The sequence below is a fragment of the Panthera onca genome, chromosome C2 (genome assembly GCF_046562875.1).
Source record: "Panthera onca isolate mPanOnc1 chromosome C2, mPanOnc1 haplotype 2, whole genome shotgun sequence".
NCBI lineage: Eukaryota > Metazoa > Chordata > Mammalia > Carnivora > Felidae > Panthera > Panthera onca.
In genome coordinates, this window is record NC_138347.1 from 128,042,546 (window position 1) to 128,069,436 (window position 26,891).

The following is a 26,891-nucleotide window of genomic DNA, read 5'->3' on the forward strand; positions in this document are numbered from 1 at the left end:
GAGTTAAGCTGGGGGAACTGAAGGAAAGGATGTGTGGTAGAGGGTCTGGGCCAAAGGGTAAGAGCTGAGAGATGCAGGGAGCAGAGCAGGACTGCACGGGGTGAGCAAGGAGCCAGTTCTGGCAAGGAGCCCAGAACTGGCTCCGGGCAGGAGAGGAAGGATGGGAAAAGTGAGGTGTATTTCCCCACAAACCAGGCTGGCCGGGTTTTCTGGGACTGGACCAGGAGAACAGCCTGGCCCTTGAGCACCAGCATCTGTTCCTGTCCTGTCCCATCTGCAGACCGGTCACCTGCCACTAACTAAGAAATGTCAAAATGGGTGAGCGGCATGTGCCAACATGTCCTGATGCTATAGATGGACAAAGAACAGATCAAGGGCGGATATATGGCAGGAGGGAACGGGACAGAGGGGGACAGAGGGGGACAGAGGAAAGTGAGGAATAGACCATGCCATGGAGGGAGCAAACCCCAAAAGGTCTGCAACAAGCAAACCACCTGATTTAATGATGTGTTGTACAGGAACGCTTGTCAAGTCCCGTACAACTGAACATCAGGGCAACTTGTGAATGCTACCATGTTCAATGCCCTACATAGCAAGACAAATGTAAACTGAAACCACAGTGGGTTGCTGGTTTTCATCTACTAGATTGGCAAAGATAAAAATGATCGACATTTTGTTCTCTTGGCAAAGGTGTGGGGAGTAGGCACTCTCTTACGCTGTTGGAGGTAGCAAAATTGGTAGAAAATGCCCTTTTTTTTTTTTCTGGAGGACTATTCAGGAACGTCTCTCAAAATTAGAAATGTATATACTCTGATTCAGCAATTTTTCTTCTAGTATATGTGCTGCCGAAGCGAGCACAGCAATTTTTCTTCTAAGAATTTCCTGCACCCTTAGTTCTTAGAAAAGTGCTTGGCACATAGAAAGTCCTCAATAAATATTCATTGCATAAATTAATTAAGGAATTTGACTCGCAGATATACTCGTACACAAGTACAAAGATAAATGCAAGGATCTTTGTTGAAATATTGTTTAGAAATAACAACAACAAAAAAAAAACAGGAAGCAACCTACATGTATATAAATGAAGAACAATGAAGGCACACCCATTTAATACAACACTACAGAATCATTTGAAAAAATGAGGCAGATTTCTGTGTAATACAGAATAAGTATTTCATTGTTGAAAACTTCATTGTTAAATAAGAAACAGGTGGGGTGACTAGGTAAAAAGCCCTGGGTAATATGTCTCTATACAGGTGGGAAAAAGATATAGCTATATTCTGGGTGTGCAAATGCACACACTTTTCTTTGCATATTAGAAACTTTAACAGCTAGGGCTCCTGGTGAGGACAAGAGTGGGAGGGAAACTTTTTCCTATTTACTACCTGTCCAAAACATTTTTAATTTTTAAAAAAAAATTTTTAACATTTATTCATTTTTGAGAGATGGAGAAACAGAGCATGAGTGGGTTAGGGGCAGAGAGAGAGGGAGAACAGAATCTGAAGCAGGCTCCATCTAGGCTCTGAGCTGTCAGTACAGAGCCTGATGCGGGGCTCAAACCCATGGACTGGGAGATCATGACCTGAGCTGAAGTTGGATGCTTAACTGAATGAACCGGTTACCCCGGCTCCCACAAAACATTTTTAAAATAACAACAAAAAGTAACTTTGCAGAAGAGAGATTTGCATAAAAGTTCTACCCCAGAGACTGGATCAGTGAGCCCTGATTCACTATTAGGAAGAAGGGCTCCGATGAACCAGACTGCCTCAGGAAGTCTGAGTGTCTCATCACTGGAGGTGTTGAAAAGCAGGGTGGTGGACCACTGTGGGAAAGCAATGTATCATCTGGTGGGCTGGACTCACTCTCCTTAGAGGTCTTACCTAGCTGGGAGGAGCTATCCTCCACCGGGTCCCACCAGGGCAACATAGCTTCTTGTGACTCCCTTGTACTGTGGACATTGTAACCACTTTCCAGAGAGCTAAGAATGTAGCAGATTCTTAGAAGTAAAATCGCTCAATCTATGTACAGAAGTATAAAGGGCCTGGCATCTGTAGGTACCCAGTAAGTACCTAAAGAAAGAATGAGCACAGGTATCATTAGATCCACATGAACTCACAAGTGGAATCCAACTTGATTGAAGAACAGAAGGCCAGAACTGCCCAGACCTGCAAGGAGGAGACCAGAGCAGGTCCCCAAGGGTAATACCCAAAGACCAAGTAACTCCAGTCACCACTAGGAATGTGTCCCCATTCCTAGTGACAGTGGGCTATTCCAGGCAGAGTCCAGGGACAAGCCAGAAACCAAAGGACCTGTTTCTTTGTCCATCTCTTCCCCAGAACTGGGCCCTACCCTCAATAAAAACCTCTGTTAGGGCTGGGTTTGGCCCCCTCTGGCCCTGAATTTCTGTCCTGTGATTCTAAGAAGCCTCCTGAGACTCCCCACAGTGCCTCATTAGCCTCACCCTCACCTCTCCTGATTTCCTCCTGACCCCCTTGGCCAGAAGTGCGCTCGCACGTGCGCGCGCGCGCGCGCACACACACACACACACACACACACACACACACAGGATAAGCCCAGCCTATCTGCAGCTGCACGGATTCATTCTGCAACAGGCTGGGAGGATCCACAGGAAGGTGGGATGTTCTCTGTCGTAGGGGATAACTCCTGGGGCCCAGAGCCAACCTAGACATACTCCTGTATACTAAACCACATCTCCACAGGATTGGCCTGCCTTGCCCTCATTAGCTGGCCCTTGAAACAAAAATGGAAGGCCCAGCTGCCATATCAACTGGTACTCAAGCTCTTAGTTAAGCCACCAAAGAGTGTAGATATGACTTCTACAGGCAGAGACCTCTCCCCTAGGAAAAGACCAAGAGCATCCCTCTCTCCCTGTTCCTGTCAAAGCCCTCTTGGTAAACTAAGGTTTGCTCCTGGTGGTTTGCCCATGTCTGGGACGCATCCCTTCTCTGTTTGCAAATATCCTGGGCTGATTCTTCTCAGTCTTTTCCACCCCACTTCCTTCAGGGAGAAATAAGACCCAGGAGCATTAGGGCACTGTCAACACAGCTTGTCAAAGGCCAAAAGCAATGGGAAAAGAATTCAGACTGTCAGAGCTCCCTGGGGACCAGAACTGAAGAACCCCATTGCAAGCAGGCTCAGACTCAGAATGATTTTGATCTTCATGCTTCAAAATGAAATGTAGTGATTCCTCACCCAGGCAAGCAAGTTTGTGTGGATGTTCATCCTCAAGTTCTGCAGGCAGGGACTACCCGGCTCCAGAGCGAGATGGGGACAGGAAGCAAAGAGGGAAAGTCTGAGCCCCACCCTGCCTGAGCTGGGATTCCGCCCTGGGAGCCCATGCTGGTTCTGAGACCCATTAGAGAGCCACAGTCAGGCCTCCAGCTGACATCCCCACCACCTTCCCTCTGTCCCCTTTTATAAGCACAAAGCCTTAGACCTCATCCTTCCCAGGGAGCTTGGGGTCGCCCCCCAACCCTAAGATGCTATGCAACCTCTGGGTGGCTCAACTAGCAGATGAACATGTCAGAGGATCTGGAGAGACAGGGTTGCAGCCAGAGAGGCTAAAAGAAGCTGTTGGCAGTCAATGTGGAGCTCTGTGCTGTACAGTGGGCAAACGTATGGCCACAGAACACGGTGCCAGGGAGCCCTGACCCAAGAAACAACAGTGGATAACACAGTCACAAGAGAGGGTTATCTATGAGAGAACAGCTGAGGCAAGCCTGATAGTCCTGAAGATACATGTTGTATGTTTAAGGATGGTTAACTTTAACAAAATCCAGTCTCACATGCAAAGGGAGATGGTGGCCTCCCCAGACCGGGATTCTGATCCCTGCTCTGACATTAGCCAGCCAGGGCTCTCTAGACTGGTACCCAGAAATGCTCCCTGGCTTTCCTCTCTCTGTGGATACCGTGGTGGTCTCTCATCATCCCACACGCCTGTCCAGCTTGAGTAGTTTCAGACTCTCTAGTTCTGCATGGGCCAATGACGGTGCAGTAAGTGGTGACCTTAGGGCCTCAAGTGGACCGCTCGCCCGTGACAATTCCACTACCCACACCGTCTGAGTAATGGCTACATAGTGTGTCTGTCAGCATCTTTGATAGCACACATTTAGTAAGTGGTGGATTCCATGCCGGGCAGCTCTTGTGCACAGAACACTGCCAAATCGTTCTCAGTCACTCCAGCACTGACCTGGGAGAATCACAACTGTTTGGTCAACACCAGTGGAATTTGGTGCTTCCACCCAGGTCTTTCAAAGGCAGAGGGGCAGCACAGATCACAAGAGGACTTGGAACCTGAAGCTCCCCTCTCTTCCCTCCCTTCCCCTCTTGCTGTCCTCCACTATCACCAGAGCACAGGACCGAGTGCTCCCGCCTCATATGCTGGAGTCAGGGAGGCACTGGGGCATCCTCCCAGCTCTGTTTGCTGTTGCTCATGCTGGTGTCACAGCCCATTACATCCAGCCAATTACATTAGATTCTTCTCTGGAGGGCACTGGGCAGGGCCACTGTAGGGAGCAGAGGAAGCCCAAGAGACTTCTAAATGAAGTAGCCTGTTGGGAAATCCTATTATGAAGCTCATCTTACAAGGCTGCGGTGTTAATGACCCTGTCCTCCCCGAGCCCTGAGCAGAGCTGGTCTCCCTGGGCCTGGAGGGGAGGCTGACTGAGCTGCAGGCTTCCTCTCACTCACCAGCCAACAGCTGATGGGCTGGAGCTAGAAGACAGCGTTCCCCAGTGCCCCAGATGCAGCTGCCAGGCTGGTGGCTGCGCCTGTGCACACACCTTCTCTCTCTCTCACACACACACACACACACACACACACACACACACACACACACACACACCCTCCCCTTGGGACCCACTTTCTCTTTCAGCACCCAGGATGAGAATGCAGGTGGTAACCCAAAGCTGGGACCAGCAACCCCAAAAGAGATGGAAATAGGCCCCAGAACTTTTTTTTCCAAGGCGAGTGAAATTAGACATATTTTTCTCCACCTTCAAATCCTGCAGATTCTCTGTCTCAACTCCCCCAGGCTTATAAATTGGCTCATCTCAGCCACTCAAGTTGACAAAGGCACCAAAACTGTTGAAAGGTTCAAAATGTCCCTTGGGTTTCCAGGCATGAAGGAATTTACATGTAGGTGGAAAATTACCATGAAAATAGGCCCCATTTGAAGAAAGGGGTGTGCCTAAGCAGCTGGGGAAGGACAGCAGCCTCTGGGGCATTGGCAAGGGAGTGGATGGCTTGAGGAGTGCCTGGGAGGGTTACACAGGACAAGTGCCAGAGAGGGTGTAGGCCCTAGCTCAGGGCTTTGACAGACATGTGGGGAGTGGGAGAGACATGAAACAGGGAGTTGGATGAACCAAGAACTGCTCTGGTCTTCTCCAGAAGTTGTCAAGGTCCTGCCAACATCTGGAGTTGGGATGGATGGTCTCAGCTGACTTGAGAGTCCCCTGGAAAAGCCATGTGGATTCCTGGTTACGGCACACACGTCCTCAGCTCCAACCCTGATTGGCAGGACCTGAGAAAGTCACAGGAGTCCTGCAGGCTTGACGGTGCCCTTGAGGACAGCAATCCACCCCTGATGTTTGTTTGGAGAATAGCCCTGAGTGATCCAGCTGGTGCTGGCCAGCTGCAGGAAAGGCTGCTTTTTTCTGTAACTCCCAGACAGTCCTCCCTCAGCTTTCTGTCCCTCACTCCTCTGTCCATAGCCCCCTTCTCAGGCTTTCTAGCAGCTCGGCTTGTAGGGCCCTGCTCAAAGTGTGTTGATGCTCTGAGCATCTCCCTGCTGCTGGCCAGCTAGCCTCGTGCTCAGTCTGCCCAGCTTCCAGCCCACTCCTGCAGTCCCTTTTCCCAGACTTCTTCCATGTCACCTCAGGTCCACCCTTCTGCAAATCCCACAAGCCCAAGATGCCTTCAGTGACCTCCCCTGAGCCCCCTTCTTCTATACTCCAGCAACATAGAAGGTTCTGGTCTAGAGCTTAGATCTGGGGTCCTTGGCCTGGGCTCCACTTGACCTATGCAATACAATCTCAGAAGGGGTCACCTGGGGATATCATTTTATAAAACCTCTCCTGTGGGGTCTCATGCCCACCATGGAATCAAGAATCACTGCTGCAGATGACCATCCTCCTCAGGCTTGGGGAGTCTTCTCTCCTCACTCAGACCTCCAGCTCACAAAGACCACCTGCCTACACAACCTGCCTCAAGGCAGTTGGCATGGGCCACACCTTTCAAATGTGTATTAACTGACCCACTGACTTGTTGAGGGACAGTGAATCACACTGACATGCTGATCACTGGTCACTGCTGGACAGTCATGGAGCTGGGGCCACGCAGGTGCAGGCAAGTGATGGATGAATATTCAGGTCTCCTGCTGACCTGTGTCTCTGAGTGGGGACACCACATGCCACCTTCATTCCAGAATTTTATCCCCTTAGAAGCCAGAGTCAGATGGTGTGTTTCAGGGCTTAAGGGCAATGCCATGGCATCGCATGGCTTTCATAGCACTCTCATATGCACTAATTATCCACTTAATTCTCATACACCCTAAGAAGTAGGCACAGAAGAAAGGGCTCTCATGGGAAAAGACTTACCTTAAAACTACCCAGAAGCTCACAGCAGAGTCAGGACTAAAACCAGTTCCTATCTCTAGGTTAGACCTCTTCCACCTGGATATACTCCTTTCCCCTTTCATCTTCCTACACCCTCCCCTCGAGTGACAGCACCAACAACAAAGGCCTGGGCCCAATGGGTCAGCGTGTGCCTTCTACAGTGGTGAGCCAAGGCTGGCCTAAACACCCACAGGAACAGGAATAAGGGAGGATAGCAGGGAAGGTCATACATAGCATTGTCATTCTCTGAGTCCTGAGTATGGCTGGAGATGCAGGCTAATGAGACAGCTCTTTTTGGAAGCTCCCAGGACTATGTCTGGGAAGGAAAGCCAGGCCCTCAAGGAGTACTCAGGGGCAGAAACAGAATCAAGCCCCATGAGTATATTGCTCCAGCTAGGATCTGGCTGCCAGAGGCTGTTCTAGCACCTGAGACCCCTCCCTGGGCACCCAAATGGGATACCATAGTCTCCAAGCTTCCAACAGACAGCTAAGAGGCCTACACATGCCAGGTTCCCCCTAGCAACTGTCAGTCTCAGCCCAGCCCTCCTCCCCAAGACTGACTTCAGCTGGCACAATATTTCAGGCTCCATGGCACAGAGGAAGCTTGCTGAGTGCCAGCTCTCAGGGCCCCTGGCCCCAGGGATGGGCAGACTGCAGGCAGCCACACAGAAAATCAACTTAGCCATCAACCTGAGTAGGAAAGGTATGGGGTGGGTAAAGACAAAGCCATGAGTGCTCATTGATCGACTATACTATGAGCATAAGGTTTGAAGTTGGGGCAGATGGGCCATTTTCCTAGTAATTAATAATTTTATAGGCGGGACCAGAGTCACTGGAGGGGTCAGCAGGCTACTATGACTCTGACTGATTGGTCCAATCTGTGTGAGTATAAAGGATGAGTCCAGAAGAGGCCTTGGGCCATGGAGCCCTCTAGAAAGTATGTCTGCCATTTGTGGCACATCCTAATGTATAAGGTCCCCCCAACAGCTTCCTCTGCTTGCCCCCATCTTGCCCCCACCCTCATCAGGACAGGAGAGCTCTAGGCCAGGACCACTCTTCACTGGCTGGGCTACCTAACTGGTCTCCAGGTGCTTCTGCACAACAGAACAACAGGTCACCATGACTTTGACAGGAGCAGGTTTAGTAGACACAAAGTGAAGGTCAGAATAAGGTTCCTGTCCATGATGAAAGTCTGTCTTGCCAGAAAATAATATAAAGATATTCTATAGATTTGACACATGCAAAGGCCCAGATTCAAATATCCAGAGAAAAGTTTATCAGGTCAGTATAACTGAGTGAAGCCCAGAATCATCCAGGTTTGGCCCAGCCAGGCTCCAGGGCATTAATTCTCAGGGCTGTGTTGGAGGAGAATAGCTTGCCTTCCCTCCCCAGTCCTGCCAGGACAGCTGAAAGGGGCTCATCGTGTCTCACCCACAATTCTCTGGCATCCCCCATTCTCCATGCTTCTGGCCGGAGAACTGGCTACACTAGGTGGGCCACCCCAGAACTGCCGTCAAGGGCTATGGTGCCTACCTGACAGCACAGCACAAGAACCCAAAATGGGTGGGGTACCCTTGCCTGGAGACACATACAGGGACGAGTCACAAATCCTTCCACATGCACTGCCCATCTCCATCCAAAGGGTGCAGAGTCCTCCCAATATCACCGTCGATGGCCAAGACCTCTTTGCCTCCCTGGGGCAGCCCACTTAGTTCTGGAAAGGGAGTCCTGGATGATCATCCATCAAAGCCAGATTACTAGCAGAGCCAATGGCTAAGATTTGGAGGATGTATCTTAAAGTCCTTGAGATAGGAAAAAAGGTGGGCTTCTCTGCCCTTCTAGGACACAAGCTCAGCCAGGCTGCTGGGCTGTGAGACCCATGACACCACCTGGCTTGCCACTCTCTACTCTCAGAAATGCCACCAAAACGTGGCTGCCTATGCTTCTAAAATGGCAAAGTGATGCCCTGGCCACCCCGTTTCCTCCACCCTCCAGCACATTTGCAATAGGCAATTTGTGAAATCAAGCCAGTTTCATAATAACTCTAGATTAGGAACGTCCACCAAAAGTCAGAAGGGGGTTGGAGCTGGGTAGGGAGAATGGAAAGAAGCCACTTGGATTTACATATTTGTCTCCATAGGCCATCCCACAACAACTGCAGGAGGTGACTTGACAAACAGCACAGACAGCAGAACCCCCCAAAAGAGAAAAGTTCCAATTAGCCCAAAGAAATGAGAGCCAGTTCCCAGAGTCCCAATTAAATCAGAACCAATCAATGCTTGCCCTGATTCCTGCCATTCTGCTCGGGAAATAATGGGAAAAGCAAGAGGGCCCCAGCCAGGAAGTGCAGTGTGGCAGCTCTTTGAAGCCTGAAGAAATCATCAGCACTTTTGCAAGCGTGCCTGGCAGCTGCCGCACCTGCACCTTTAAGAACTCAGCCTAGTGCCCGGGTCCCCACTCAGACCCTGACAAATGCCAAAAAGGGCACCTCCTGCCCCACCTCCAACCAGGGGGACAAAGAGGAACGCTGTGGGGCCAGGCTAGGCTGGTTTTAAAACTGTCTGCCTTGATTCATCACTTGATCTGGCACTCTCTCCCCTCTGTTTCCACACCATCCATCACGGGCACCATAACCAAGAAATCCAATAAAGACACAAAGGCCTTAGTTCTCCGCTCTCAGCAGGCCTCAGAAAGGCTGTGTGAGTGCCCCAGCCCAGGCAATTAGCTGAGTCCAAAGGATCGCAGAGCTGATGGGCATTAGCAATCCTGTGCCTGGTGCTTGGCTGCAGGTGTTTGGGGAGCAAGGTAAGAGAGGAAAGGGACAGGCAAAGACAATATGGTGGTCAGGCGGAGTGTCAGAGGGGGGCAACAGGGAGGATGGCTGATAGGAAGCTCATGAGAGAGCAGAGGGAGCTAATGGAGCTCCAACTCCAACCTGCCCCCAGAGGTCTGGGGCAACCTAAACGATGAGTTAGGGTCAAGGTGGTCATTTCTGAGGTCTATGTGGGAAGCCCTGCCCTTGAAAGAATCTGAAACTTTGAATGCCACAGGCAAAATTTAATCGAGGAACGAAGTCTTCTCTTCCCCAACTCTGGACACCCCCTCCCTGTATTCAGCTTCCATGCACTTACTAAAGAAATGAGTCATGGATTCTCTAGACCATCCTATTCATTCTCAGAGAAGAATCTCAAACCAGTTCAGCTCATTTATTGCCATGTATTAGAAATGTGCTCTCTTGGACTGAGGAGAGCCATTGTGAGCACACAGTTCCGTGACACTCCCAAACTGCCAAGTTCGTATCACTCTGTATCCTTCGGAAGCAAAAGTAATACAATACCTGATACCACCTCCCCCCATTGCATTAGCTCATCTCCTTCCAGTACACAAAAGGTAGCTCCACCCCTGCCCCTGGCATTGAGCCCCTGGAGGAAGACAGCTGAGCAAAAGGCTTTGAGTTAATGAGCTACATGGGTTCAAGACCAAGCTGGGTTCTGGGGGAACTGAACTGAAATGACTTAAAGTATTTTGAAAATTCAGTCACTTCTCAACTACCCTTGAGTGAACTGCCCATGACAACCCAAATTCTCCATGCTTCAGAGCATGGGGCTGGACATGATGCAGGGGTGTGTGCATGGTGAAGGGCAAGAGAGTGCATACACAGACAAAACAGAATATGAATGTCCAGGGTTATTACGTGATTGCCTACCATTTGGAATTCTATCTCTTTCCCCATCATGAACACTGCATTCTGGTTGGACACAGTTGAAAAATCATCATAGCTGGGGATGTAGATGCCCCAGACCTTTTGTGTGTGTTTTTTTTTAAGTTTTTAAAATTTATTTTTGAGAGACAGAAAGAGAGATAGAGAGATAGAGAGAGATAGAAGCAGAGAGACAGGGAGGGGCAGAGGGAGAGGCAGAGAGAGAATCCCAAGCAGGGTCTGTGCTGTCAGTGCAGAGCCTGATGCAGGGCTTGAACCAAAGAGCCATGAGATCATGACCTGAGCAGCAAAAAAGAGTCAGATGCTTAACTGACTGAGCCACCCAGGAACCCCCCGACTCCCACAGAGCTTTGTAATAAGCTATCAGGCTCTTCTGCTCCTTTATGACCCAGAGCTGGAGGTGGGGAAGATTTGCAGATTGGACCCTGTCCCAGGTAGGCAAGAAGCAGAGGCCTTAAGAGGCCCTAGGACTTACCCTTGCAGGCCACGCTGTTCTCGGGCTCATAGCCAGGCTTGCAGGTGCAGCGCCCGATGGGCACCATCCACTCTCCATCCCCATTGCAGTAGAGTTTGATGGGCACGTCCACTTCCTCTGCATTGGGGATGCATGTCCCCCGAGCAATCACCAGAGACGTGCTCTCTGCCCCAGTCATGGTCTCTGGAAACACAGCAAAATTTTGCACAATGCTGGGACACTTCTTGAAGAAGACGCGAACAGAAAGGAGAGACATACAGGCTCCATAATCCTGGAAAGCGAGGTAAAAACCATTCCGAGTAAGAGGGCCAAAGCTCCTGACTTCTGTGTTGACCTTCATCAACCTTCCCCCAAAGTCCACCTGGGAGAAGCTCTCATCTGCAGCAATGGTGTCTACTTTGAGGTAGGGGGCCTCAGACCAGAAGGCTGACTTCTTGGTGGCAATAACTGAGTCCGTCTCATAGTAGTACAAGTTGAAGGTCTCCTTGCAGGAACCTGGGACGTTGGGGAGGCTGCTGCAGTCTCTCACAGTGAAGCGCATCTCTGTGTAGATGCGATGAGCCCCCCGCCGGTTGATGAAGGTGGTGAGCAGCCAGTTGTTCTGGTTGGGCTCAAAGACGTTGCACACCTGGTAGGTGCGGATGGTGTTCAGGTTTTCATCGTAGCCACTGACTTCTTCCCACTGTACCAAGCAGGCCGCAGACACACACATGCAAAAACACAAAATAGAGAGTAAGAAGAAAAAAAGAGGCAGAGCAAAGAAGCCTCGTTCTGCAGAGGGCCTTATGAGCTCACCAGTCCGGCCACTTAACGTGAGAAATAAACATACCTAACCCTAATTTGTTTTTAAAGACCTCCTTATATGCAGACTTCAAATATTTCTCCACTGGTCACCCTGAAATAGAACAGACTTTACTCTAGAAAGCCTTCCTTCATCTAACCTACAACACTCCTGCTGTGACTATGGCTCATCACCTCCACAGGACAAGCCTGAGGCTATCTGCCCTATGTGATGGCAACGACTTGATTCCTGAGTGACACAGCCTCTCCTCTCCACAACCACTCTGTGGATTAGGGGTCTAATTACAGGACACCCCTCACCTTAGAAATCCTCACTTCCGAACCTAATTCTTTATGGTGGTTCCTTTAGAGTTGTGAAAAGCATACGAATATAAGGCTTTTCACAACCTCTCAACAAACTTAGATTCTCATAAACTTTTGTTTTATAACATCAATTCCTTTGAAAAAGCTAAACCATAAAACTGGTAGGAGTAGGGGCTACTAAGTGAGATGCTTAAGGAAACAAATCAAGCTTCATTGGGTGCAAACTGAAAGCAGGGATGTAATGGAGGAGAATGCTGGAGGATGTCACATAGGGAGGAAGGAGAGCTTCTTAACAGGGGAGAGACAGCATGCTTCACACTAGAAAAGAAAACTCTCATTTTTAGCAGCCCTGCAGGTGGGAAAGAGAAGAGGAACAATGCATTTATTAAGTGGTGTCTCTTGATCTTCCCTTTAACACTGAAAACTAGATATTATCACCCCCAATTTACAGATGAAAAGATATCATGCAATTCACCCATGGTCACATGGCCATAAGAGACAGGATAGAGAGGAGAAAGAGGTATTTTGAATGGCCAAAGAAATTCACTTCCATCAGGGGTGGGAGGAGAGTCATGGGGCATTCTCTCTTCCTTGGGTTGGGACAGGAAGCCACTACCTGTACTGGCGAGCTCTCAGGACCCTGACTTCAAGAACTGAGAGTATTCCCAGGACGTTTCAATATGTTCATTAAATTCTGTTCTGCTTGCCAGAAACAAATAAGGGACTGAAGAAATTAAACTTCTCCTTTTTAATGTTTATTTATTTTGGGAGTGGGAGAGAGAGAGAGTGTGCGCGCACGAGTGTGTGTGAGCAGGGGAGGGACAGAGAGAGAGTGAGAGAGAATCCCAAGCCGGCTCTGGGCTGTCAGCACAGAGCCTTATGCAGGGCTCAGTCCCATGGACCGCAAGATCATGACCTGAGCCAAAATCAAGAGCTGGATGCTCAACTGACTGAACCACCCAGGCGCCCCAAGAAATTAAACTTTATCTTACGTGAAAAGAAAAAACAGATGATGATCCTTGACTTTAATATTTAGCAGTAGCAAAAAGTAAAAGTACAAAATAGTATCTATTTCTTTAAATATTGTGCTAATTGCTTATTATTCACAGTATAGAGCTGAAATATATAAAATAGTATTCTTAATTTAAAAAGCTGACGTCAGGGCACTTGGGTGGTTCAGTCGGTTAAGTGTCCGACTTCGGCTCAGGTCTTGATCTAATGGTTCATGAGTTCAAGCCCAGTGTCGGGTTCTGTGCTGACAGCTCAGAGACTGGAGCCTATTTCATACTCTGTGTCTCCCTCTCTCTCTCTGCCCTTTCTCCACTGTCTCTCTCTCTTTCAAAAATAAACATTAAAAAAATGTTTTTAAGTTGAAGTCAATCTTGTGTGCATGGAAAATACACACAGTTGCTTCTTGCACAGAATTAAGCCCCCTGTAGGAGCGGGAGGGCCAGGCTGCCCTTCAAGCTTGCGCCAGAGCATCTGAGACCAGGCGTGGTGTGTAGAACAAACAGGCACGTAGAGAGCTGGCCCCGCCCACCCAGACCTGAAGAGTGACCTCATGGCCACTTCTGCCGCCCGGGCCCTGCCACTGAGGCACCTGAGTACCAATCTATCCAAGGCTCTTCTCCCCCATCCCCTTCCAGCACCCCCAGGAGTCAGTCTCTTCCTCAGCTTGGAGTCCTTGGTGAGTTCTTTCCAGATCCTTGCACATTGCCAAACGTCACCTGGAACTTTGCTTAATTTCTTATCGATTCTCTAGATGTCAAGGAACCACTTTTAACTCCTCTTAAAGATTATGTAATGTCCTAGTTAAATGTGTTTGTTAAAGTTATGTTCTGCTTGCCTGGGCTTCTGGAACCAGAAGCAAATATATTACAGAGAAGTCTCTGACAGCTGTTTTAGTTTCAATTTTCAGACCTCTCTCCCTTTCGTGGCCATTTTGAAATAACATTTCCCCAGTTGACCCTACGTGACTTCTGAGAGGACAGCTTTCTTTTGCTGTTCTGTAGGTGCTTAAGCACAGCAGACTCCTAGTCCATGACTTCAGTTGGCCTGTGTGAAGTGGCGGCACAAACACAGGGCCCCTTTGTCAATGCACAGGTGAAGCCTGTGGCCCCATTTAGGGCAGGGACCTGTCCCAGCCAGAGCTGTTGACCCACTCAAGACAGCTGCGGCTTCGCTGTATGGGAGCAGGACAGGAAGCCCGCCTTTCAGGGCTCACCTTAGCACTGAGACTGTCACCACCAGCAGGTCTTAAATAGACAGAATGAGGCGTTTATACTCTTGCGGAGCGGGGATATTGAGAACATTTATCTTAGAAAATGACACTGATTGGTATTATAAGACCCAATAGAGGTAATCGTTTCAAACATTAACCTCTCTGGGCCTCAGTTTTCTCATCTGTAAAATGAGGAATCATACTGGGTGACCTCAAGTTATAAAATCTACACAGATTTAATTGATTCCATGACAGCTCCTAAGGGAGCGATCAAAGCAAATTAGGAGGAATACAGTTGTATATTCAAAGGGAAAGAGTAGAGAGAAATTGAGAGAAAGGAAATAACTTCCCTGTTGTTTGGGGAAAGGCCATCACAGAGCCTCACATTCATTTCTTTCTCTCTTTCATTCTCCTGTCAGCAGGTACGACAGGGGTTGGAAAAATATGCTTACAGAGTGGGCTAGAGTAGGCATGAATGCCTTCCGGGCAAGCGGCAATTAGGACCGGGGGCCTTGAAGAAAGAGAATTATTTTGGCAAACAGAGAGGCGGGTGGAATGGCATTCTTAGCAGGGAGGGACAAACATTGTTATTTGTCTGTGATATCTGGAGTCAGCCTCGTTGCTTTATAGTTATACCTCACTCATTCATCAATGAAAAAAAAATATTTGCTGAATGCCAACTTTATGCCAGGTATTCTATTAACCACTGGGGATACAACAATATGACACTTATAATCTCGTAAGAGAAACAGAAATTAGATAAATGGTGATTAAAATAACTAAATAATTACAATTGTGCTAGCTGCTGTGAGGGAAAATTACAGGGTGCCTAGAGAGGGGGTGTACCTGATGCAGAGAGGAGTGTCAGGGAAGAACCTCCAAACTGAGAGGGGATGGACGGATAGAAGTTAGAAGAAGTGTGTGTTTGCTGGGGCCAAGAGGGACAGAGGAGGAGTGGGGAATCTAGGCCCAGGAACAGCAATTGCAAAGGCCCTGTGGTGGGAAAATGTGGCCTGGAGCCATTGAGTAATGCTGCCTGTGTGACAGAAGAGTCATAAAAAAACTGCAGATGCAGGAATAAGACTGAGGAGAGGGTGAGTCTGGTCAAGAACTCTGAATTTCATCCTGAGGGTAACTGGAAGTCATTGATGAGTTTCCGTGAGGAAAAGTACAGGTGATCAGAGCTGAGGTTTTAGAAGATTTATCTGATATAAAGTACAGATTGGGTTGGAGGGCCACCCCAATAGATGGTGGGGACAACTGGGTGCAGGTATGGTAGTACAGGCAACAGAGGACAGTAGGTTGGAGTAAACCAGTGGAAACTGAAAAGATAATCTGGGGTAGAACCTCTAGGTTTTCTTGAGCCGAGTGTGGGGTGGAGGACAGAGAGAGACCTGACCAGACCCAAGGCCCATGTATCCCTTAGCACTCTTCCACACATCAGGCTTTGAGCTCTGCTGTGTCCCTGGGGCACACCACTCCCAACTCCTTACAAGAGTGGATATCCTACCCATGGATGTGCAGAACTCAAGATTCTTTCACTCAAGGCCTGCAACAGCCCTGGTCCCTGTGACACACTCTCACTGCCTATCCCCAAGCTGATTTCCTAAGGGTCTCTGTTCAGTGGCAGCTTCTCAGCCTCTCCTTCTAGGCAACGGACATACTGCTTCTGTGTTCCTTTCTATAATTGTCTTTTACCATTAAAATGAGAACAAAGCACCATGATTTGCTTATCAGCTTGGCAAAAAATTAAAGAGATACAATAGCAAGTCTTGGTAAGAATCTGAAGCCAAGGGGACTCACAAGCCTAGTGGCGACCGTGTGACTGGTGGAATCTTTTAGAAGTCAAATCAACAGTTTCTCTCAACATTTCAAATGTTGGCCACAACTCAAATAAGCAGGGAAAAGGTACATCATTAAAAAAAAAAAAAAAGATCATTGTGATAACTGAGTAGCCATCTGGGAAAAAAACACAGCTTTGCATCCATACCTTGTTCCTTACTTCAGGATAAATTCCCAGTGAAGCAAAGATTTAAACATTAAAAGTGAAACCAGAAAAATACTAAAAGAAACCCTGGAGATAATTTATGTATAGTAATTATGACATGAAACACAGAAGCCACAAATGAACAGATTGATCAATTCAGCTCTACAAAGTTTTTTCTTAAGTGACATAACAGAAATGGCCAGAAGTAAAATCAAAAGGAAAAAAAAAGGAAATACGCTGGGAAGAAACCACTTATACTTTATCACAGATAAAGTGTTAATTTCCCCTGATATATAAAGATAATCTATATATCAATAATAAGATGCAAAATAGGCATGGATATTGACAAACTGTTTACTAAGAGAGATAGCTCATAAATATGTGAAGAGATGTTGAACATCATTCAATATAATCAAAATGATAATTAACCATGTTGTGATACTTTGTTTTTGGGTGGGCAGGTCAGACAAATTTGATAACACACTATATTGGAGGGTGTGTGGAAAGTAATCATTCTGATACTAGCTAGATGAAGGGCAAATTGGTACAACCTCTATAAAAATTGTGGTTTTATTTATTCAAATTATAGCTCTCTCTACCCTTTGACCCAGCCATTCACTTCTAGGATCAAACCCCAGATATACGTGTGTGTGTGTGTGTGTGTGTGTGTGTGTGTGTGTGTGTATAAAATTAGGTATGAACGGTATTACCTGCAGTCACCATCACCTCCAGAGTTTTATGCATGCCCAGGACACCTGGAGGTGGCCAGGCCTCAGGGGACTGTGGGCCTATGGAGAATGTAGCAGCCTTCTCAAATTTGCTCTGAGTGGGACCTCTAGACAAGCATGGTAGAAAGAACCATTGAGACTGAAATTCTCACCAACCAGTAGGATGGGGGAGCTCAGAGTTTGAAATAATTTTACTAAAAGAAAATAAGGCTAGGATATTCCTTGTGCATCTTTGTTTTGAGGGTAAGATTTATAATGCTGCACCCCAATCTTACTTAAGTCTTCCTTTCTTGGAGCTCTCAATCGGACTCCAATATGGCACCCAAGACCCTTTGTTAATGTCCATCAACTAGTGAGCACATAAACAAAATGTGATGTGGCCAAACAATGGAATACTAATCAGAACTAAAAAAGAATGAAGTGTTGGTACATGCAACATCACGGACAAACCTCTAAAACATTATGCTAAATGAAAGAAACTTGACTCAAGAGACCATATGTTGCATGTTTCCATATACCTGACCTGTCCAGAAAAGGCAAATCTATAAATAGAAAGGTATTAGTATCAGTATTTCCCTGGCACTGGAGATGGGAATGGGGAGTAGCTGCAAATGGGCATGAGGAATCTTTTTTGGAGGTGACAGAAATGTTTTAAAATGGGATTGTGGTGATAAGTACACAATTCTGCAAACTTACTAAAAATTCTTGAACTGTACAATTCAAATGAATAAATTTTATGACATGTAACTAACACTTGATTCCAGCTTAAAAAAAAAAAAAAACAAACAAAAAAACACTCTTTGTTATTTAGTCCAGTCTCCACCTCTATACCCCACCAATGCTGGTTTGGTCTCTTTTTTTCCACAAATGCCATGCCCATTGCAACAAGAGGGCCCTGCTTGTCCTATCCACTGAGACAGGGATACCCTTCTCACTCCTTTATCCCTACATCCCTATGACCAGTATGTGCTTGACCAAGTTTATTTGTGAATGAACAAGTGATGTCTAAGTTGAGGCAAAGATGGCATCTTTGAGATGGGACACTTCCAAGGAAGTGGAATCCCTACCCTGATGCTGGAGTCTGAGTAGAATCATGAGAATGGTCCTAAGATGGGTTCAGAATCTTGGGCCCAGGACCCCGTTCAAGAATCACTTGATTTTCCATCCTGGAGTCAGCCAGGTATCAGGCCAAAAGTGCCCTCCATGTCCAACATACACCCCTCCTTGTCACCATAATTTGCCATTTCTTCCAGAACAATGTTCTTCTTATTTGACCTCTCTCTTGCATTCCCTGACCATGCATTAGGGCTGCCATTACTTAATGCCTGGACTTATGCCCTGGCTTGCTGTTTGTCAGAAAGTAATGACAACAGACCAGGAAAGAGATGGCAAGGGTTCAAACCAGAGCCAGGTCCTCTCACTCTGCACATTGAGACAGTGCTCATCCCTGCCTCTTGATGTTGTTGTGGATGCTCTGACCGGCCCTAACACCTTTCTCTCATGTTCATCCCATCTCAACTCCTCCAAGACAGAGAACCAGAGAATAACTGATCTGGCTGGAAACCACTGTAGATCGTGTTGACCAAAACCTTTCGTTAACAAATGTGCGTACTGAAGCCCAGAGCCATTCAATAGTTGGCCTGAAGTCAGGCAGTTGATGGGGGGCAAAGCCAAACTCTCTATGTAGCTCCCTCCTGTGAGGGGGCTTGGGTATTCTTTCCTCCAGGAGGCCTTCCTAGCTTGTATTCAGCTATCATTTTTCCAAATCCTTATAGCATGATTGAGCTCATTCCATACAATTTAGCATTTCATAGTACAATATTTTGAACTATTCATTAATTGCTTTGTGTATGACTTTGGATTCTGTGACCAGGCTGTGAGCTCCTTGAGGATAGGGAATTATGTTTTGACTAATTTATTAGTTGATTTCGACAAGCAAAATAATTCCACGTATTTAGCTTTGCAGCACTGATACGGAACAACTGCATTTTTATTCAGTAATGTCTGGAAACATTGAAATCGACTGGTTTTTCAGGGGTCCTTTCTTCTTTCACTATTTACCCTGGGAGATGTAGTCCACACACAAGGCAACCACCACAGAGTACATCGCCAAACTTAACCTCTCCCCAGTGCCCAGACTCTTCCCCAGCTGCCTGCCAGATACCTCCTGATGAACACCTGGTGCTTACCCAAGCTCTCTGTGGTCCTCCTGCTCACAGACGGCACCTTGTCCCTGTACTGGGTTTCCAGGAAGCACTCTGGACATTTCTGTTGCCCATCCCGGGGTTTAGGCACCAAACCCACATCTCCCTTCCCCTCCATAGCTCATCTATGAGGTGTGTCCCTTTCCCCACTTGACTTCCCTCTCTTTCCTAGTCACTCCACCAGTCATTCTCTTTAACTCCCCTACCCCAGTGAGTTTTGTAAAACTCCATCTTCCCCATGGGGTTGCCTCTCCATAGTCCCAGTACCTAGCCCTGAGTAAATACTGGAAGGGGGCACCCGGGTGGCCTAGTTGGTTAAGCATCGGACTTCAGCTCAGGTCATGATCTCACGATTTATGGGTTTAGGCCCCACATTGGGCTCTGCAGTGAAACTGCTTTGGATCCTCTGTCTCCTCTCTCTCTCTCTCTCTCTCTCTCTCTCTCTCTCTCTCTCTCTCAAAAATAAACATAAATAAGCAAATGAATAAATAAATACTGGAAGACTGAGGTAATGAACAAGGCCCTGGTCTGTTCCTTAACTTTCTCTACCTCTTTAGCCCCTGGTCCTTTGCTAGGGACTTACTGCAGGTGACTCCAGGCTACCTTGTTCCTGGGAGGAGAAGAAACAAAGCGGCTTTGCACACCCAGCAGAATATTAACAGCCTCTGAAAAGGCTCTATTATTGATGCAAATGGACCACCTGTCCTTGAGATAAGCATAGTAAAGAAAACAATGACATCCATTAGAAAGTACTTGTTCAGGCTTTAAGACCATGACTTTGATGTATGAGAAAGACACTTCTAGGTTCCTCCAAGATCCAGGTTTGTTAGACTTGTTTGCTGAAATCAGATCTTGCAGGTCTGTGCTCAGGAGTAGGCAGCAGTGCCTGCTGACATTTGAACAGTGCATACTGGTTGCATATTGACTATCTGCAGTCTGGCTCTGCGTGTGTGTGTGTGTGTGTGTGTGTGTGTGTGTGTAAAACAAAACCACTGCCATGAATTCTATCTATCTGTCCATCCACACTGCCTTCTAGAACAACCATCAGAAACTCTAACACATTCGTTACCCTCCAAGAGTGGATCTGGATTTTAGAAACAGGCAAAAGTCATTTGGAGCCAAATCTGATGAGTCAGATGAATGAACAAGCTAAGAAATATTTCTTGTTCAAAAATGAAGAGCCACTATAAAACGAACTTTAGAGAAGTGAGCTGATTCCACTTTATGCCTCTGACTAGTTCCAAGCATGGAGTTCTGGAAAGATTTGTGATAGCTGGACGCTCCCTGGACTGCAGCGACATTCCTGGGTAGACCCTGCCCTTCCTGAATGCCCACCCAATGCCACAGTGCTGCATCCAGAACTGCCCCCAAATAAGCCATTTCCCTCCAGTCTGGCCAGGAAGGACACTTGCTCTGGATACTGCTCTTTAGGAGGAAGACATAATCAAAGGGGGCTTTTTGGCCTCTATTAGCCTAATAAGACCCCAGCCATTCTGATTGTATGAAGCCCAGCTCATTTAACTCACTTTTTAAATAAAGAATTGAGCATCTACTACATTCCCAAGCAGTGTTCTATGTTTTGGTGACCCAGCAGTGAACCAAAGTCCCCACCCCCGTGGGCTCTAATAGAGCGAACCAGAGGATGAACAAGCAAACAAATAAATAATATAAAGTCAGACAGTGTCAAACACTCTTGAGAAACAGGTAAGGGGACAGAGTGACAGCTGGTAGTGGGGTCATCGTGGAACGTTGCCTTTTAACAGAGATCTAAATGACACAGGAGCCACCAGCCTGGAGGGCACACGAGGGAGGGGCATTCCAGACTCAGAGAAGAAGAATGAACTCTCCAGAGCAGGAGTGTGCCTAGCACATTGCCAGGAAAGCCTGGAAGCCAGGGTGGCTGCCAAACTGCACAGGGCAAGGGGAAAAGGGAGGAGATGAGGCAGGAGAGGTTGCCAGAGGACAAAGGGGCCCCACCCCTGCCAGTTACAGCTCTGTGACCATGGATGACTTTCTGAGCTTTAGTGTCCTCATATGCAAAGACTATTTACCTTGGTGGGTGCCATGAGACTGAAAGATCATGTAAGAAACTCATTTTGCGCTATGCCTGCAAATACCCTCCATTCACTAAGTACCAATTATCATTTCTACTACCATCAGCAGCATCACCACTGTTAATGTTAATCTCAGGATCCACCTCCGACTGATGCATGAGGGTGTGGAAATTGTCTCCTCCATCTTGGATAAATAATCCTGCCTTTGGTCAGCAGAATGCCAGGACTAAAGAGCCAAAACCTGCCTCTCCATACAGTCAGCACCCCCCTTTCTTGCCCCTCCTGGAATCCTCTGGGCAGGTTTAAGTATGGATTCCCTTCTCTCAACTAGGCAATCCCTGAAGCATGATCAGCTACCAGCTCAAACTACAAGGAGATGAAATCTGACATTGCACATAGGCTTTGGTCCCATTCAGCAGTCTGTATTGGGGCACACACTGCTGTTTGAGAGAACTTGTTATTTTGCAAACAGTCGCTGCCAACATGGATCCATATGGAACTTGCCTGTCACTGCCCAATCAGAGGAAGCCCAAAGACCCACTTTCAGACCCCAGTTAGAGATGGCTGCCTCTCTGAACAAGAAGCCCACTGAGACCCGAACAGTACACAACTTCACAGAGCCCACAGGAGGCCACCGGTTCTTCAGGGCAGCAGACTGCGCTGGGCCAGAGCCGCCACCCCAGCAGCCTGGATGCCAAGGATGCGGCCCCTGTACAGACAGTAGACTAGGCCTGAAAGAGCTGGGATATTAGACAAGCTAGAGGCCTAATTAAAATGTAAAATGTGGTCCATGGGGCATAAATTCCTACAAGCCCTGAGGGATCTACCATTTAGTGCACCAACCAACCAAGGCAGCCACTTACTCAATGGCCCCCCTGAGGGCTGCGAGCACCAGCTTACCTCCCAATAGGCTTAATTTACCTCCCAGATGTGCCGGGCTGGGCGGACAGGAATGACCCTCCACTCATTACCATGGCTCCACGTGATGTGCCAAAGAACTGGACAGGCTACCTGAGACAGGGACTGCCTGGAAAGGCTTTCATACTGCAGTGGTACAAATCCATGCATTCCCTCAAGGATTTACTTACTCTCTGCCATGCAGAAGAGCACTGGAAAGGGGGTGAGGGACCCAGTTAGGTACGGAAATAATTAGAATATGGAAAACACACTCATTGTTTCCAATGCAGGCTCTAAGAGTCTCTACAAAATCCATTTAAAACCTTAGGTCGGGAAATGCAAGAAATATTGTCTTCAGCTGCAAGCAGGAGAAACAGCCTTAGTGGAACACATCGTGTCCCTGGGAAGCATAGTTCTGTGCTTACCAAAAAAGGGTTGGAATTAAGAAGCACTGCCATCACCGTGCCTAACACTGGACCCCAGAAGTCACGGTGACCCCTGGTTTAGCACAAGAGTTCAATTGCACAGACTCTGGAGTCAGCTAAGCCCATGTGTGTGACCACAGGCAAGTCTTCACCCCTCTCTTAGCCCCGGCTGTTCCTCTATCACAGGGACACAGGGGTACCTACCTCATGAGGATTCAATGTGAGGATTAAATATGACAATTCACATAAAGTACTTAAATCTGAATAAGAGACCCCTGTAAGTCAGTTATTATGGATATCAGCCCTCCAGAGACACATGCTTAGTCTCTCCCTGAGCACAGTTCTGTTATTTTTCCTTAAAAGTCCTGGCTTTTCTTCCATGGTGTGTACTATCTAGGACTCTTTCCTGGCTGTCTGGTTTTTTGCACCTGTGCATCATCTTTGGCACATGCACACATGCATATGTGTATATATGTGCCCGTGTGTGGCTGGGGGTGCTGGCTGTGGCCCGGGTAGGGCCTGTGTGCCCTCCCTTGGGTATGCCCATACACCAATTGTCTCATGAGCACCGGTCGGCTTTGCACCTTCCCAGCCAGGGTGACGCCTCTCACTGCTCAGAGATCACACCAACAGAGAGCGAGGCTGACTGGGCCCAAGGTCCAGATGGCATGCATCTCTTTGCATCCTGGCACACTTCACACCCAGGTCTCCGTCAGCTTGCTGGGAGAAACACTGCAGGATTGTGCCTCCGGAGGGGGCTCCTTGTCCACAGCCCCCAGGCCACTGGAACTTCCACCAGGCAGCAGCATTTCGTACCAGGCTCTGCCTGGAGTGGGGTCCTCAGCCATTATGACAGCTGCTGCTGCTGCTGTTGACACTGCAACAGTGACAAATTCATCGTTCTGACAAGATCCCTTTCAATAATTCACAGGGAGCTAGGGATTAAGACACTGTTTCTCTCTGTCTCTGTTGGGATTTAAAACACCTCCAGCTGGGGTATTTAAAGAGAGTATAATGGGCTGCCCCTCTTGGGGCTCCCCTCCCCCTTTCCTCCTCTTTCCCATTTCCCAAACTCAGCCCCCACCCCACCAGCCAGCCCTATAACAAGGAGGCCCAGAAAACAAGAAAGAAAAAAAAAAAAAGGAGGGAACCAGTGCTTGGCTGGTCACTATGGCAACCATGGCAGGGTATTCAGCTGTCATTATCCCAGTGCCTCACACATGTGATTATCTTAAGCTGTCGATTGAATGTGGTCCTCGCTGCTGTCCAACAAGGCCTTGTCGAACAAGGCAGGGGCGGGAGCTGCAGGGCCCCAGGCCCCAGCTGCCTAATCCTGCTCTGCCCAGATCTGGGTTCCACCGCCGAGGAGCAGAGTTACCACCAGAAGAAACTGATGACTTTTCCCAGCAGCTTGGAGCCATCTCTGCTCAGAACGCACAGAGGGGGCCGGGCTGGGGCTGGGCTGGAGCACTGGGTTAGAGCCTGGGGGAATGGGTTCCTCAGTGCATGAGTGCACAGAGTTTTGACTGCATGAGGGCCAGGCTGGCTGTGGCCAGCTGGAGCCACCCCGGAAACAAGAGAGCAAGCCATGGGGGGAGGAAGAGGCTGGCCTTCCTAAAGTTCTTGGCTTTGTTCCATTCTCAGGGTGGGGGAGAATTCCCATTCTCAGGGTGCTATAAAGTCAAATCGAGCCTGGAAAGAGAACACACTGTCCTCTATCTTGCCTACTCCCTCCCAATTGTGAGAATGTGGTCACTATGTAGGACCCACTTCAGGGGACTTTTTTTCCTGGGACTGCAGCTGCTAGAGTGTGGTTCTGGGAAGCCCAGGGAGGACTTCGATCTTACTCCTTTGCCTCGCAGACTTTGCTACAGACTGTCTTTGGACTGATGTTTCCCAGGTCCACGAACATTCTGGTCACCCTCTACTAGGCATGCTCCAGACTTTCCAATATTTTTTTTAAAACTCAGCTCCCAGAATGAGCCCATGATGGCAGATGTACTCAGGCCAGCACAGCACACAATGGGGCCACCATCACCTGTGACTTGCACCTGGATTGCTCCAAATACCACCAGCTCAGTCTGGCCTCTCCTGCTTCTGCATCCTATGGTCAGTCCCCACAAAAATGTGACCAGCCACATGCAAGTCCCCACCACCTGAGGCACTGCCCACCTGGGTCACCCTGGGGCTTGTTGGCTGCATAATGAGCTGTTCACATATAAATGCAAATGAAGCCCATTACCATCAACCATGTCAGTTTGACAGCAGAGCTCTCCATCGGCAGGATAAGTTTAAATCTTAACTCCAACATCTTTCATGTTGGTTGTCCTTTGTGACACTGGGAAATGTCGGGCATGCCTGTCCCCACCAGAGTGGTGAGTGGGACAGTGTGTCCACGGAGGTGAGGATGTGCCATGACTAGAACTCCCTGCCATGAGAGCGGCAGAACAGCATCTCAAGTGGAGCGGGCACTGCTTCTACAGAAGTGACAAGAGGCCACTGGATGGGACAAAGCAACTCACTAGAGCCCATCCCCTCATGTGTCTCCCTTCCTAGAGTCCTCACTTCCTGAATATTTGCCAAGGCCTGGGGGTGGAAGCTGACCCCCAGGCTCCTCCATTTTCGCCTAGAGCCAGCCATCCCCAGGGACGACCTGTGCCCTCCTCTGGATCCCAGCCAGCCCTTACCTGGTCCTCCTCCAAGTCCTCCTGGACCCTGAGCCCCATATGTCACAAAGCGTCTGTTCCACCTCTTCCCATACAGCTTGCTGTAAAAAACAATTCACAGCAGGGGGAGACCTGGGTGGCTCAGTTGGTTGAGCATCCGACTTCAGCTCAGGTCATGATCTCACGGTTCCTGAGTCGGAGCCCCACATCTGGCTCTCTGCCGTCAGCGCAGAGCCCACTTTGGATCCCCTATCCCACTTTCTTTCTGCACCTCCCCCACTGGTGATCTCTCTCTCAAAAATAAATAAACATTTAAAAATAAATTCATGGGGTGCTTAAAATGTGCACTACTCACTAGCACATGGGTTTCAAATCTACCTTTTCCCTTTGTAGAAAACAAGGAAACTTTTACCTCACCCCTGTTCTCCAGTTTCTCAATGACATATGACTCTGAGATCCCTTCCTAACACATCTTCAGGAGCAGAGGTACAAGAGTAAGCTAAGCTTTGTGGGGGGTGCCTGGTGGCTCAGTCGGTTGAACATCTGACCCTTGATGTCGGCTTAGGTCATGATCTCACAGTTCCCGAGACTGAGCCCCCATGTTGGGCTCCCTGCTGACAGCGTGGAGCCTCCTTGGGATTCTCTCTCTCTCAAAATAAATAAATAAAATAAATAAACATTAAAAAAAAAAAAGAAGAAGAGTAAGCTTTGCGTCCCGATTGGCCTGGGGTCAGCCTCAGTGAAACCTCTAAGCAGTCCTATGATTCTGGGTAATTGCCTTCAGCCTCAATGTCTGCTCTGTAAAATGGGAGAAATACCACCTGGCTTGCAGGGTCCTGGTGAAAATCCAGTGAGGTCATACAAGTAATTTCAGTGCCTGGTATGCAGCTGGTACTTAATGATGGGTGACTAGCAGTAGGGGTGGTTATCGCTATTACTAACAATAGCATGGTTATTAACAGCGAGGTTCACCCTCCGATGGCATTCATGCCAGAGCCAAACAGAAAAGCTAGAATGCTGATCTCGCATCTCAGCACCCCCCACCCCCGTCGTCGGTTAATTCTATGCAAGTTAAGTCCCTCAAACAAGAGTCACTGCAACTACTAGTACTAGTCAGGGCAAGTGCTACTGACCGAGCTTCAGAGTTTACAAAGAAGGTAAACACTATTTAATCCTGCCATCCACTGTATAAATAAAATGTCACATTACCCAGGTGATGAGGCAGAAAATGGGCTCAGAGAAGTTAAAGAACTTCAAGGAAAATGGAAATAGCCCAGGACAACTGATTCCAAATGCTGGGCCTGCTCCTTTATACTCCCAAAAGTACAGTCGTCCTCCTTATCCATGGGGGACATGTTCCAGCACTCCCAGCGGGGGCCTGAAACTGCGAATAGTACCGAACCCTATATGGTCCTCTCCTAAGCAAACATTCCAAGGACAAGGTTTAGTTTATAAATTAAATATAAATTTTAAATTATAAATGTATAAATGTTGTTAGCACAAAAAGAACTGATAATAAAATAGATTATAATAATCTACTGTAATAAAACTTACTTACGTGAATGTGGTTTCTCTCTCTCGACACAGCTTACTGTACTGAGCTCACCCTCCTTGTGATGATGGGAGATGATAAAATGTCTACGTGATGAGACGGAGTGAGGGGAATGACGCAGGCACTGTGACGGAGCGCTAGGCCGCTACTGACCTTCTAACGATACATCAGAAGGAGGATCACCTGCTTCCAGACCACAGCTGACTGTGAGTAACTCAAACC

At 48.0% G+C, this 26,891-nt stretch overlaps 1 protein-coding gene across 3 annotated transcripts in view; it reads right to left on the reverse strand.

Moving 5' to 3' along the window:
- Nucleotides 1-26,891, reverse strand: part of EPHB1 (EPH receptor B1) — a 430,500-nt gene that overhangs the window by 258,265 nt on the left and 145,344 nt on the right. For 2 of the 3 annotated variants that reach the window (XM_060638721.3, XM_060638722.3), the window contains exon 3: nt 10,832-11,513. In XM_060638721.3, coding sequence (XP_060494704.1) covers nt 10,832-11,513 — 682 coding nt within the window. Of the gene's footprint in view, nt 1-10,831; nt 11,514-26,675; nt 26,888-26,891 lie in introns of those variants that run through there. The other variant, XM_078432322.2, reaches the window with a different exon arrangement.